This window comes from Equus caballus, chromosome 28 (assembly GCF_041296265.1).
Source record: "Equus caballus isolate H_3958 breed thoroughbred chromosome 28, TB-T2T, whole genome shotgun sequence".
Lineage (NCBI taxonomy): Eukaryota > Metazoa > Chordata > Mammalia > Perissodactyla > Equidae > Equus > Equus caballus.
Genome location: NC_091711.1, coordinates 13,980,211 through 13,992,351, shown reverse-complemented (window position 1 = coordinate 13,992,351; position 12,141 = coordinate 13,980,211). Strand labels below are relative to the sequence as shown.

The window sequence follows — 12,141 nt, the reverse complement described above, 5'->3', positions numbered from 1 at the left end:
TGGGTCACTATTTGAAGCTGCTGCTGATAAAACAAAAAGCTTTCAGATAAGAGATTTAATTTCAGAATGTAAAGCTCTAACATTAAAAATTTAATTATGGTATACAATTTGTCATCTAATTAGGCATGATCTAAAGTATATAATAATTTGGCTAAATAAGAGGCTTTCCAAAATACCGTTTGTAATAGCTTCTACACATAACATGATAATTTCCCCAGGAACTGAATACTTCACTAATTTGCAAATGACTATTTAATATGTTGAGTAGTGCTTGCTTCTTAGCTCTTAACTGATGGATAGAATTGCTCTTTAACTATTTGCAATCTATATTTTGTGCATGGCTTTCTAGTTCATATTTCATAGTTTTACCATTAAATGGGAAAAGTTATTTATTTACAATAAATAATCCAAGACAGCCAATTTTTATTTTGATGAAACATTAACACTTTGGTTACTAAAATAATTCAGAACATATTATTTATTATTTTTGTGTCAGGAATAGTCATTGTGAGCTTTTCCTAAATATATTATGACTGGAAGAATATGATGCCACATCACTGACCCAGATTCTTTAAAATGTTATTTTTCATCATTATGTTTTTGTCACAATTTAAAAAGGTATCTTTTTAAGAGCTCTAAAATGTATGAACTAGAATATAAATCTATTCCATGGAATAGGTCAACTCAACCCAATTTCTTAATGAGCAACTGTAAATTTTTCAAAAGGACAGCTGACATTTTCTATGAGTACCTTTGTTTATACTATGGCCATACTTTCCACAAAGTTGAGCAAATCTTATTATTAATTAAATTTGCCTGCACAAAATTAGAGAAGAGCAAATGTTAATCACATCCAGCTATTGGTTAGATCCTAGATGACCCTATTCATTCTCTCTTAGGACAGAAGTAGGAAAGCTGCATGGAAGTGCACCAAGAGTAGCAAAGGAGGATTTTCCAGGCTGGGACCTTTCAGTAACTAACTGTCCATTAAATATTTTAGATGTCGTCTTTTCAGTCTACTCTACCTAAAGTGCACTACCATCTAAGAAGACAAGCAGTGAAAACCTTTGTGAAGACTGAATTCTAAGGAAGTAACCACAAGTCCTGCTTTATTAAGCTGAAAATGTGATTTTGGGGGGAGTCAGATATTAAGTTTGATTAGTTTACTACAATTGTAAGAAACTGCTTAAGTCATTTGAATAATAAGCATCATCCACATCATAAATTCTGTACAAGAGATGCTTTTATGAAATGGAGCCACTTGTTTTTTCATGTTTTATTGTAATATAATAGGCATTTATGTATTACTGTGTATGTATTTCTTTTTAAATGTGTAAGTCTTATGTAAATGGATATAAATATGATTTTTTAAAAAATAAAATATATGGTTCATGAAGTCTTGAGTGCAAACATTTGACAATTCCAAGTACTGTTTCTATTTTACCATTCCACCATTTTTACAGTTTTTGAATTGTAACAGTCAAATCAATATGTTTCCTGGAAGCATGTTCATGCTTCCACGTTTCTCCTTCAAGTCTGTCAATACTTAAAGCTGAAAACCTGCCTCTGATCATGTAAAAAGGAAAGATTTAACCTGGAACTGGAGCCAAAAATAGACCTTTAAAGGCAATCAGGGATGTCCTATATCTTTAGAAATAGCACTGTGATGGCTTGATTTCCTTTTCAGTACAAAACAAAGCCAAACTGTTTACAAGAATCAAAAACAATTATTTAAAAAAATTTATAAAAAAAGATGCATTATCTTCTCTTGTTACTTGTGGACCAAGAAAAAAAAAACAAAAAAACCCACTTCTTTCCTAAGAACCACATGTTCATTCAAGTATCTTGAACCGCCAGCGAGCACTGTTCAGTGAATGTCAACCACTGCAGTCTGAGGCTCATTTCCACTGAAAAGAACACAACCCCAGAAACCCTTCCGTTCTGTCAATGTAACAGGGCATTAGCGGGACTCACGCCTAATGTTATAAGCTTCTAGCCGAGATGGCCTTGTTGTGACTTCCCTGAAGTCAGTCTTATCAGAGGAAATAAATGAAAGACAGAATGATTAATATATATAGTGTATAAAAGTATAGAAAAGTAATCTCTTCCCTGTGGCTTTATTTGGTGGTGTTTATTGTTGTTTATTCTTTGTTTATATGGGAGATTTCAAAGTAAAACCTATTTAATAATACCATTAATCTAACTGCTGATTTTCTGCTGCTTGATCTTATTAAGCGCAAGACCTGTCATTAGTAATTTCTTTTTTGTATTTAATTTGCTATGTTTGCACGTACATTACATTTGTTTTGATGTCTATTTTTGTTAACAGATTCAGTCAAAAGGTAATGGTAACAGCTACCCTTTCCATTGTCAATAAAAAAAAAATACTTCCAGTTCTCTGTTTAAGCTTTGTTTTCTAGTCACATAAAGTTTAACAATTTATTTAAACTATAATGAAGATCGTTCTTTAAGTGACTGTCAATCTAATATCTACCTTCAAAAGTGAGTCTGCCACAAGAGGGAGTACTAAACTTTCTTATGAGAGTGATTTTAAATTTTCTAAAAATGTGGTCTGAGCAGAAATAATGGGAAAGAACTTTCTAAGCTCATCTGAATCTGGGGATCTTGACTTACAGAAATGAAATATAATATAGAAACTATGGTTGTGATAATATAAACTAGATTTATATCAACTCTTATTCACAACTTAATCACATAATCAGTTCCTTCCCTGTAGAGATCAGTAAGAAATATTAATAATTCATAATAGACTTTAATATAGAGAGAGAAACAAGATCCAGCTACTTGCTTCAAAAAAAGCACAAAATATTCTTCAATGTGTAAGATAATTGCTGCCAAATTCTAAAATCCATTTAATGGATTAAGCTCAGAATCTCAATGTTCATCGTTTTGACCATGTATCTACATTATGAATTTTTACATTTTTAATGATCAGAGCCTTTTCAAATATACTTTTATATAAATAAAACTGCCTTTTAAATGTAAAGCAGGTCTCATCTGCATATATTTGGTATATTCTCATGAGCAAAATATCTCAAGTAATTGGAAAACTCTTTTCTATAGATTTTAAAAGACAATCTTTATATTTTAATTTTCCCAGTGTTTTACAGTAAAAAATTCTATGAAAATACCAAAAGAAGATGATGTAGAATTTATTTCAGTAAATTTAAGTATGACTGTATTTTCTGGTAGCATTATATTGTTATTTTTAAAGATATATTTAACCCAGAAGATTTTAGGTACTATCTAGTGAAAGTGCTTTATGGTAAGTATTAAAATAGAAAATTCTTTTTTTTTCTGTTTCCTCTCAAGTTTTAAGCAATCTAATGACTCGAGTGTATCCTTCTTGCCCCACTTTTAGTCACATGAAAGTAACAGTACTTCCTCTGACTCTGCAAGGGAGATACCAAAAAAAGCCACGTCCCCCATCTCATGCACTGTTTTACAGTCCCACTCAACCAGAAAATAACTCAAGCCTGCTTGCTGAAGTGTCCTTTCAGATTTGATTCCCAGGAAGAATGTGCAAGAGGACCAAAGATGTAACCTTTATACAATTCCTGCATCTGCCTGAGTTTGTACCTTGCAAATGAACAATGATATACATTTAGCTAAAGAATTTGCCATTTCAAATTAACTGAATCTTATATGAAAAAATAAGGTAATACATTTTAATGCTAAGACATTAAAAATGGATTATTTGTTAAGATTACAGTTGTGATAATGGATGAAATGTATGCAATAGAAGAAGAGACAATTCAAGGAACCCAAGAGCTTCAAATTATAAATTGAATGTCTATCTAATTGGTTTAATTCAGGCTACTAAAATAATTGAAGAGAATAAGTAGATGAATATATTTTTTCAAGTGTAACAACCAAGAAACCAATTAAAGCAAATAGGAATTTATTTTGAGAAGCCATTTATTTTATAGTGTACAATCTAAAAAAAGCTAAAAGTTTCAAAATGTTTTTATACAGATTGGAAGCAATTTTTATGAAACAATCAAGTAAATAAACTCTTATCTATTATCTCTCACATATGTTTCATATATCCAGACTATTCTGTTAGAAGAGCTACTCTTAATAATAATGTTCCTGATGGACTAAAAGCTTGAGAAATAATTTGGAACCATCAAAGACTCACTGGACATGGTGTATTTTTGTGTTTAAATGTATTCTTTGATAGCTGATGTCATGTAGAACTCTAAGTAAACCAAATATTTAATTATCTTTATCTACTTAGTCTGATTAATCAGTATATTACCATAAGCTTATTAACAAAGACTCAATTTCAATTTTTTTTAAATGCTCAATAGTTTTATAGAAGCTTAAATGGAAAGATGTGTTTGGACATCACAATATACTTTTTAGTGAGTCATTATTTTAAAATTAGAGATTTCACATAAAAATCTGGATCTTTTGTTTCTTCTAAAACTCAGAGGTTCTTGCAGCAGGGGTCCTGTCTCCCCCTGAATCATTTCTGCTGGGCCTGAGTAGGGGCTACCCCATTAGATGGAGCAAGAACTCTGCAGTCGTCACCATTCCCTACTGTCCCTCAGATATTCAGGCTAAGTGGCTCAAATCCACTCCAGAAGTTCATTGACATTATATCACTCGCCTGGTCTGTGAAGGCCTCCCAGCATAATGTAAAAAATTTTACATTTCTTCTTTAGGAGATTTCCTTCCTAGTCTTCCCCATTTCTACATCATATTCTTGTGTCCATAGGAAGCTGGAATCATCGAGTACACAGTCTGAGACATGAGGAGGGGCTCCCAAAGCCCTCGTCTCCCTGATGAAGAGACTGGATTAAATGACCACCAGGCTCTCTGCCAGGCAACAAACGACCTAAAGGCAGAGCTGTGGCCTGATGTCCAGCCTTCTCTCAGGACTAGACAGGCCTTCCCACCTAGAAAAGCATCTGTCGAGATGATTACCTAAAACTTCCCATTTTATCCACTTGATTTAAAATACACTTGCATGTGGCATCTCAAGAATATTTGAAAATATTCAGAATTCCTATAAGAAAAATTGTAATTCTTTTCTGACTTCAACTTGAGTTTTAGGCTTTGGGTCAAAGCTGTAGATCCCTAATTTCAGGAAGTGGCTCCATATTAGTGTTACTTTGAATTAAAATGGTTTTCTGGGGGTACAATTTTTAAAAATCATTCATTAGATATGTTTTTCTTAAAGTGCTGGACAACCTATAAGGAGTCATCATACAGGGTAATAATTCAAAACGCTTGACTCCAATTAGAAAAATTGACTCAAAAGAAGAAAAATAAGTCATGATGCCTTCTTCAGTACTTCTTCTATGTGCCCAAAAAGGCTGGGGTCTTCGATTGTAGGAGTTACCTGGAGAGGAAATTACAGTCAGATGAATGCTCTTCCTTGAACCCCTCCCATTCTCTCTATAATTAAACAATTACATGCAGTGTTGTATTCCCATTATTTTATCATACTCGTGGAAATGTTCAAAAATAGGGAACTTTGAACCCAATATTTTAAAATGTAACTGTTGTCTTCCAGGGTAATAAACTTTGATGAGCAAAACTATTGGTCCTAGATGGTACTTTCTCTTTGGGGCCTCTATAGAAAGATTTCCTTTTTTTTTTTTGCATTTGCTCATACAACTGCTCTTTTCTGTTGCATCGCCTTTTATTACATCTTGATGATTAAAAATATGTATCTATGCATGCATAATGTGAACAGAAATTAAAAGAATACATATGCTTGAATTAGCCCAAAGTTTCCTAAAATAGTCTTCACTCAAAACAGGAGAAATAATTAACAAAAACCAATTAGAACTTTTTAAATATCTATAGTCAGCCTCAATTTTTTGCTTTCTCATTCACTAATAGCCATTAATGACCGCTATGAAGGGAAACATATCTTTAATTTAGTAAGATTGAGTTTCCACAAGTTTGTTTGAATTTAACTCACATTTACCAATAGTAAAATATTTTCACATACTGGTTCTTATAATCAAAGCATATGGTCTTAATTAATCTGTGTTTCTCTCCAAAACCCTCATTCCTACAGAGAGACTGGCTATGCAATTTCCTCTTTAACATTTAAAAAAAAAAGGTACTATCATGTTTTTTAGGGATACAATTCATGCTTGAGAACCATTTTTAAGAGCTTTGTTGATGCCTAAGAAATGGGGAAAAATATTTCAGAGTCCAGCATTAAACATCCTTGATAATTTACCTTATATGGCTTGCCATTGACAAGGGCAGACAGAGTCGAGCGGGGAATTTTCCCAGATCTGGTTTTGGGTAACTGTTTCACGAACACAGCTTTTCGAAAAGCAGCCACGGGGCCAATGCTCTGTCTAACTTGTTTCACAATTTCTTCCAAAACTTGTTCCTCTGTTGTATTTATACCTAGGGAGAAGGTTCAGATGGTAAGCTCTGAATTAATCTTAGTTAATCATTCATGGCCCAAACAGTTAGGGAGGGCAAAGATCTCTCACCTTGTCTCAAGACACAGAGGGCTAAAGGGACATGACCTTTCAAAGGATCTTCCTTGCCAACGACAGCGCAGTCAGCCACAGTGCCATGGGAAAGGATGGACTGTAATGAGGGCAAGCATTCATTTAGAATATATATGATATATTATACATATAATTTTAATTGGGAAAAATGTAGATGTCGGAGAATTCAAAAACCCATATAGCTGCCTGTGTGAAAATTACCGCTAAATCACAATTCGCATCATCACTACTAGGGTGAATGGTTAGGATCCCCGTGGTAGTCACTCACTAAAGGCTGACAGTAATTAAGACAAATTGCTTTGCTTACCTGGAATGTAAGGAAATCGTTTCTTCATCTCAACTGTTTATTAATGAAGTCGGGAAAAGAGCCGGTAAATACCACACGTGAAAAAATTGCAATGGGCCCCCACAAATAGGAGGCCTCACGGTGACCCGGCTTTAGTGCTGGCTACCATAAGCCCTTTGTAGAGGAAGCCAAGGCAGCCCCAGGACCAAAGCGTGATTTCATTTCTGCCTCTCTTGCTGAGCAATGAAGAGCATTTCTTTTCTTGAGTGACCCCTATCCAGAGAAGATTTTCCAAGTCTTGGAAGAAGAGGCTGGACATCAGATAATCACCACAGTCCAGCAACCTTTCTCATATCGTTCACACTAAGTTCTAAATGCCCTAAAGAGCGAAGAAGCTGTTTATCTGGAATCACAAGACCCCAGAGATAAGGAACCACAGGAGATCCAGAAGCTTAGGGACGAAAAAATCATTTCTGCTGTGACAAGACTTTTAAAAAGGCATGTTCCAAAAGTCCTTTTCTGAGAGATTAATGCATATTTCACTGACTCCAAACCTCTAAAGACTAGAAAAAACGGTGAGCAAACTTTTAACCAACAGCTTGTGTGGTAGTCTTGATTCGTTCTTCTATTCACTCATTCAACAAATATTTACTACATAGCTCCTATGTTCCAAACACTGCTTTAGCCTCAGTGGTGAGCAAAAATAGTCTGAGTACTGTCTCATGGTGCTTACTGTCTAGTAGGGGAAAGCAATATTAATAAATAATCATGCATATTTAATTATTAGGAATGCCTAAATATGAAAGTGGGAAGTAACAGTTTTTTATAGGAGAGATATAGCAAAGGCAACCAACTTGGCAATAGGATATGCGTCTCAAGGAAGCCCTCCCTTAGGAAATGACAAGGAGGTCAGGCCTAAAGGATGAGTTAACATTGGTTAGACAAGGAGGAGGGGTGAGGCAAAAGCCTTGTGGAAGACTGAGCATGCACCATTCGAACCTGAAAGAGACCAATGTGGCTGGAAAGCAGAGAGTGAGAGTGAGAATGGTGAAAGGGGAAATGAAGCTGCAGAGGTAGACTAAGGACATCCAGTGATCATTTTAGTAGCCTTGGGAAGGTAATAAAGCACTTTCAGGAGGAAAGAAGGAGAGGCAAGATCAGAATGCATACTTTAATAAACTTTATTTTTTAGAGTAGTTTTAGACTCACAGCAAAGTGGAATGGAAAGTACAGAGCTCCCATATACACACAGCCTCCCCACTGTCCAACCCTCACCACAGTGTTATATATGTTACAACTGATGAGCCAACATTGACACATCATTATCACCCTAGTCTATAGTTTACATTAGAGTTCACGCTTAGTGTTGTACGTGCTATGGGTTTTATGATACGTAGCCATGATTATGGTGTTTTAGAGAATAGTTTCACTGCCCTAAAAATTTCCTGTGCTTTGCCTATTCATCCCTCACTTTCCACTCATCCCTGGCAACCATTAGTCTTTCTACTGTCTCCAGAGTCCTTTTCCAGAATGTCCTATAGTTGGAATCATACAGTACATAGCCTTTTCATATTGGCTTCTTTCATTTTAGAGTGCATTTTGAAAGACACAAACTTACCTAGGTTTCATTGTGAAGAATAAACAGAGGATTGTTGGGGGGGTGTCACAGTTTATGCAGGGAAACCACCTGAGAGGCACCTGTAGTAGACTAAAGTCATAGTAGTGCGTGTCAGGATTCTAGAGTTTCCTTAGAGGAAAAATGGACAAAATTTGATGATAAGTTGGATATGCAGCAAGAAGAAGGCAGAGGGGTTAGGATGATTCTGTGGCTTTCGGACTGAGCAGCTGGTTAGATAGTGGTGCCATTTTCTAAGCCAGAAAATGCTAGTGAGGGCCAGGCTTGGGAGGAAAGAATCTGGATTAAGTCTTGAAGATAGTCCATTGCAGTGCCTTCCAGACATCCGAGTGGAGGCAGCTGGATCTGAGGAGAGTCTTAATTTAGAGAAGAGTATTTGAATGTCATTAATATATAGATGGTAATGAAAGTTATGGACATGGATGAGATTATTTAGCAAGAAGGTAGTGAGAAGAAAAGGTGAAAGCCTTAAGGAACTCCAACATCTAATGCCATATGAAAAATGAAAAGCTAACAAACTAAAAAGGCACAGGGAGAAAGAGAGGAGAAAAACCAAGAAAATCTGGGACGTGCCACCTTCAAGTCCAAAACTTTCCATGAAGGATTTCTTTTTTTCTTTGAATGAAGCCAAGTGGAAAATGAGCTTTCCCTTCTCTGTACTCCTAGAAGACCCAAGGAATCACCAGAATGTTTGGTACAAAACCAGTGTACCACCTCACACTGCTCCTAATTAAACATCTAAGTCAACGTTTCTCCTATATCCAATTGTTAGCGTCTGCTTTGAAGTATTCAGTTCTAAGGGTTGACATCCGCATGGTTTTTGACACCTACAGTGCTGAGGATAGTACACATTAAATAAATGATTTTTGCACTATGTGTTTTATTAGCTTCATTGCTGAGGTAAAGATGTCCATGCCCTTTTTCCACTAGTTGGGCCTGACTAAGAAGCTTCTGCAAAACACGTACTATATAGACCATGAAACACCACCTTCCCCCACTGCTTCAGTTTGAACTCTCAAAATGCTTCCAACTGCTTCCCCATTGTTAAGGTCTTATTTACTTTTTAGGTCCATATGTTGAGAGCAGAGACAAATTTTATTGCCAGAGATTTGTTTTGGTAATTGGTATAGTCAGTCACCAGTCCATGGAGGAGCATATTTTGTCTATAACAGATAGAATATAAACTTGGTAGGCTCAATCCTTTAATTTTGACTTAGTATTCCCTTAATGAGTAGGTAAAAATACTTTTTCCTGGCTACCCAGAGTTTTAATCGTCAAAAAAGCATTTATTAAAGTGTTCACTGGTGCCATAAACCTCTATACCTGAGGTTTTTAAATGCTAAGGTATCTGCTTAAATCACTGTAAAAAAAAAATCAATCATCCAGATATTTTGTCACCTAACCAGTATGACTGTAATTTTAACTAAACTGAATGTCAAAACTTATAGTTTGCCATTCGTTCACCTTGTCGTTTTAATTTCACCATGTTTCCATCCTCAGTCTTAGTGCTTTTAGAAGGAGATGGGAAAATGTTGACTGGTTTTCTGTAAGGGCAGGGAGAATTTTAAAATCAGAAGATGCCTATAATATCAAAGGTTCTCATGTTTGCCAAGTGTGGACAAATTCTTACGAATCTGTGAGAAACATAATCATTTTCCAGAAGTCTGTGACATCTATAAATCAGGTTCATTATTATAGTGGGTAAAATATTATATTCATCTATCAGTGTTAAAAAGATGCCATAAAGGAAGGGAGGCAGGCAGCTTTCTACGTTGGCCCCACAAACAATATTTGCATGCCAAATAATGAGTTCAACAACTGAATCATTGCAAAGGAAAGCATCAGAATGTGTCTTGGCAACATTTGAGGGACAGAAGCCAACTGAATGTCCTGTGGGGCAAAAAAAACCAAAAGCCACATTCACATATTCCCTCTATATAAAATCCACAAAGTATCTGAGCTTAAGTGGCATTTAAGTACCCCAAAGAGTGATACAACTTAAAAGGTAAGTGTCACCAAAAGTGAGAATAAACGTTATAATAATAGGCCTGGTAATTGCCTATCATTCATTTTTGGGGGGTACTCCCATTTTTGTGTAAACTTTAATGGATTTAAAATGTTTCAGTGCTTTAGTGGACTAAATTACACAGGCTTCCCAATTATGATTTTAAGCATTGTAATTTTGGAAAAATTAGTTTAAATCAAGCACCCTCATAAGATGCAAGGAGCCACTCTGTGTGGGAAAGTGTCTTGCAGTGGGAAAAACATGAATGTTTTTTCACTTCCTCTGACATTGGAGTCATCTAGGAAACCAGCAGAAAGATTCCATATCTTCATCAATATTCATATCTGTACTCAGGAAAATACTCAACAATTTTACAACTATTTAAATCCAGTAGTCATTTAACACTGGATAGAATCAAAATTGCCTGGCATCTTTGTTGAATATGCACTTTATGGAAATATATTCAATCTCCAAGAAATCAATCCTAAAGTAGCAGACAAAATAGCCAACTTGGAAAATAAAGAGTGACACTAGGGTCAGAACAACCTTCAAAAGGGCAAATTATATGTGCGTATTGCCCTAGGCTTTAAATGCAATATTTTAACATCAGATTTACAAGTTCCCAAGGATACTAGCAGGATTAACAAACTGAAACCTAAGCTACAAATGAAAAAATAAAATCAGAGAGCCCAATTTTTTCCCTTGAGATGTCTCTGCATGAAAAGCTCTGCCTACAGCAGTGAAAGAGAACTGAGCAAGAAGGAACACATTGGCTCCTAGTAATTTGGGCTCAAATAACTAAACCAGCAGATCTCAGACACAATTTTCTTAAGAATACCTTGAATACCAAAATGTCCCAGGTGTCTAGCTAGATGCCAGACTTTCAAAGAGTAATCAACTGTAGATATGATTGGTACTTAATAGTTACAGAAGGCCCCCACTTGTGTTGGCATCTGCAAGAACAAGGTCCTCTTAAATTTACTAAAAGCTACTCTAGGACTCGATTTTCTTATGACGAGAGCGGAAAAGAATAGAGTTTCCTGAAATGTTTTTCATGCAGTAATTTTAATAGAATTTCTTTTTGATTTAGTGTTATGTAAGGTAAACACTTGTGAAATTTTACTTTGAGAAACTGGAAAGGCACAGATATTTTCACTATATATAAAAACAAAAACCAGTCTCTTTTGAATTTCTACAAATGAGACTTCCCATGGATTAACATCCTCGAGTCCTATTTCAAAGAGTCGAACCTGAACCCAGCCTTCACTATAGAGAATCCTGGAGAAGCATTTAAATGTTAAGGAAGGTTTGGGCACTTTAATAAAAGCTGGTTGTGTCATCAATATAAACATTTCACTTACGTATTCATTAGCAATTTGTGAGGGAGTTTTGCGAGGATATGGGAAAAAGCTAGTAAAGAGCATTAGTTCACAACTCTCCAATAGACTCCAATATAAAGAAGACAAGCCTGATATGAAGTGGGATATTAGCTTCATTATTAGACATAAATATACAATCAAGAGTTAATCTTTTATTTCATATAAAAGCAGACCTTCAGGGCCGGCCTAATGTGCTGGTTAAGTGTGTGCATTCCACTTCAGTGGCCAGGGGTTTGCCAGTTCAGATGACGGGTGCATACCTATACACTGCTCATCAAGCCATGCTGTGGTGGCATCTCACATACAAAATAGAGGAAGATTGG

General features: G+C 35.6%; 2 protein-coding genes across 51 annotated transcripts in view; one reads left to right on the top strand and one right to left on the bottom strand.

The window, feature by feature from the left end:
• The window catches only part of PPFIA2 (PTPRF interacting protein alpha 2), a 451,986-nt gene extending 449,593 nt beyond the window's left edge, over nucleotides 1-2,393 (top strand). For 28 of the 50 annotated variants that reach the window (XM_070253915.1, XM_070253923.1, XM_070253918.1 and 25 more), the window contains one exon: nucleotides 1,001-2,393. Coding sequence is in view for 26 of the 50 variants with exons in the window: in XM_070253923.1 (XP_070110024.1) it covers nucleotides 1,001-1,029 (29 nt within the window). In the remaining 24 variants the exon portion in view is untranslated. Of the gene's footprint in view, nucleotides 1-899 lie in introns of all 50 variants that reach the window. The other 22 variants (XM_070253919.1, XM_070253925.1, XM_070253921.1 and 19 more) reach the window with 4 other exon arrangements.
• Nucleotides 2,394-3,921: 1,528 nt separating this feature from the next.
• Nucleotides 3,922-12,141, bottom strand: part of ACSS3 (acyl-CoA synthetase short chain family member 3) — a 168,741-nt gene continuing 160,521 nt past the window's right edge. The window contains exons 14-16 of the mRNA XM_001915509.6: nucleotides 6,492-6,591; nucleotides 6,227-6,402; nucleotides 3,922-5,371 (exon numbers count right to left, since the gene is read on the bottom strand). Coding sequence (XP_001915544.2) covers nucleotides 5,303-5,371; nucleotides 6,227-6,402; nucleotides 6,492-6,591 — 345 coding nt within the window. The 3' untranslated portion in view covers nucleotides 3,922-5,302. The remainder of the gene's footprint in view (nucleotides 5,372-6,226; nucleotides 6,403-6,491; nucleotides 6,592-12,141) is intronic.